The following is a 1397-nucleotide window of genomic DNA, read 5'->3' on the forward strand; positions in this document are numbered from 1 at the left end:
GTCTACTTCATGCAAAACTTGCATTTCATACAGGATAGAATCTTTAGCAGTGTTTTTTCCAGATTGGGATTGCTGAAAATCACAATAAGGGAATGAAAACCTGGAAAAGCATACTGAAATACGTAAAAAAGAAACACCATGTGATTTTGGCCCTTCATTGCATAAATCAGTGTCAAGATGAAAAATACAAAGTTGATGCTGTACATTATGAGGAAGGAGAGAATGGATTTCATGGCTTTGATGTGGGCATCCATGCTGAGGTCCTTCATGGAGTTTATCTGCATGTTGCGTTTGTGTCTCCAGAGAGAAAAGAGAAGGAGAAGGGCGGAAAAGATGACTGCTGTGAACAAAATGGCATATCCAAAACCAATGATAAAATAATGGGGGGAAAAATGTTCTTCTGTGTTGATACTTGCTTTCCAGATCCTTCCTTGGCAGGTGAAATTGAGGTTTTTACATAAAACTTCATCAGTAATGTCGTAGACAATGATTCCAATAGCCAGGGAGAAAAGCACTGATCCCAACAAGAGGCAGGGCACAATCCTGTCAATTTTTACTTTCAGGTAGATGAAGAAGCTGTTCCTGAAATTGGCAATTTTTATACAATAAAAACCACAAAGACAGGCTGAAACCCAAGAGTAGGAATAATGTAGAAAGCTCTGAGCACTCTCAACAATTTGAAATATGGGGTGAACATGAAGATAATTGGGATAAATGAGTGAGAGAAAGTAATATACCCAAGAGATGCACAAAAACCAAAACCTGGAGCATCCCAAAGCCAGCAAGATCTTCTCCTTAGAGTTCAAGGTTTTCTTTCTGACCCAGGACAGGCAAATCACAGAAACAATGAAAGCATTAATCCACATGCCAGCAAACGTCTCAAGGGTGACAACGGCCACAGCCGTGGCAGCGTATGCAGTGACATTGGATTGCTCTGGAGAGAGACAAGCTTCCATCCTGGGAGCTGGGAGCAGTGCTGTGCTGGATAAGGGGGCTGTTGCACCAATGCCAAACACAGGTCAGCGTCTGCTGTTGCCTGAGTGTCAGGTGTGGAAAGAGGAGCTTTATAGAGCTGCTGGGGAAGGGGGGATTTTGGTGCCACTCGTCTTGAGAGCAGGGCAGGTGCAGGGATGTAAATGTGCTGGGTATCCCCTTACCTGGTGTCAGTGTCAGTGTGCAGGATTTGAATGTTGGTCAGGAGGCTGTGTTGGGTGGCACAAAGAGTGGAGATGTTTTTGTGTAGAGGACAGTGTTGTGATTTTGTGGGTGACCCTTGTTTGATCCCTGTGAGGATTTAGGATCTGGGTTCTTCTCTCCCCTGGCCACCAGTGATGCTTTTGGTGAGCAGAGTGTGCTCTCAGCAGAGCACAGTCAGGGGAGTCACTGTGCTCTTTCAT

At 44.5% G+C, this 1397-nt stretch overlaps 1 protein-coding gene across 1 annotated transcript; it reads right to left on the reverse strand.

The window, feature by feature from the left end:
- Positions 1–2: 2 nt before the first annotated feature.
- On the reverse strand, positions 3–962 carry LOC113942552 (taste receptor type 2 member 9-like). Its single transcript, XM_027633660.1, has one exon. The coding sequence runs from the start codon at positions 954–956 to the stop codon at positions 3–5; it is 954 nt and encodes a 317-aa protein (XP_027489461.1). The 5' UTR covers positions 957–962.
- Between the last annotated feature and the right edge of the window lie 435 nt (positions 963–1397).

This window comes from Corapipo altera, unplaced genomic scaffold (assembly GCF_003945725.1).
Source record: "Corapipo altera isolate COAL_440 unplaced genomic scaffold, ASM394572v1 56425, whole genome shotgun sequence".
Taxonomy (NCBI): domain Eukaryota; kingdom Metazoa; phylum Chordata; class Aves; order Passeriformes; family Pipridae; genus Corapipo; species Corapipo altera.

Coding starts and splice junctions, on each gene's coding strand:
- LOC113942552 (XM_027633660.1), bottom strand. CDS start 956: ATGGAAGCTTGTCTCTCTCCAGAGCAATCCAATGTCACTGCATACGCT.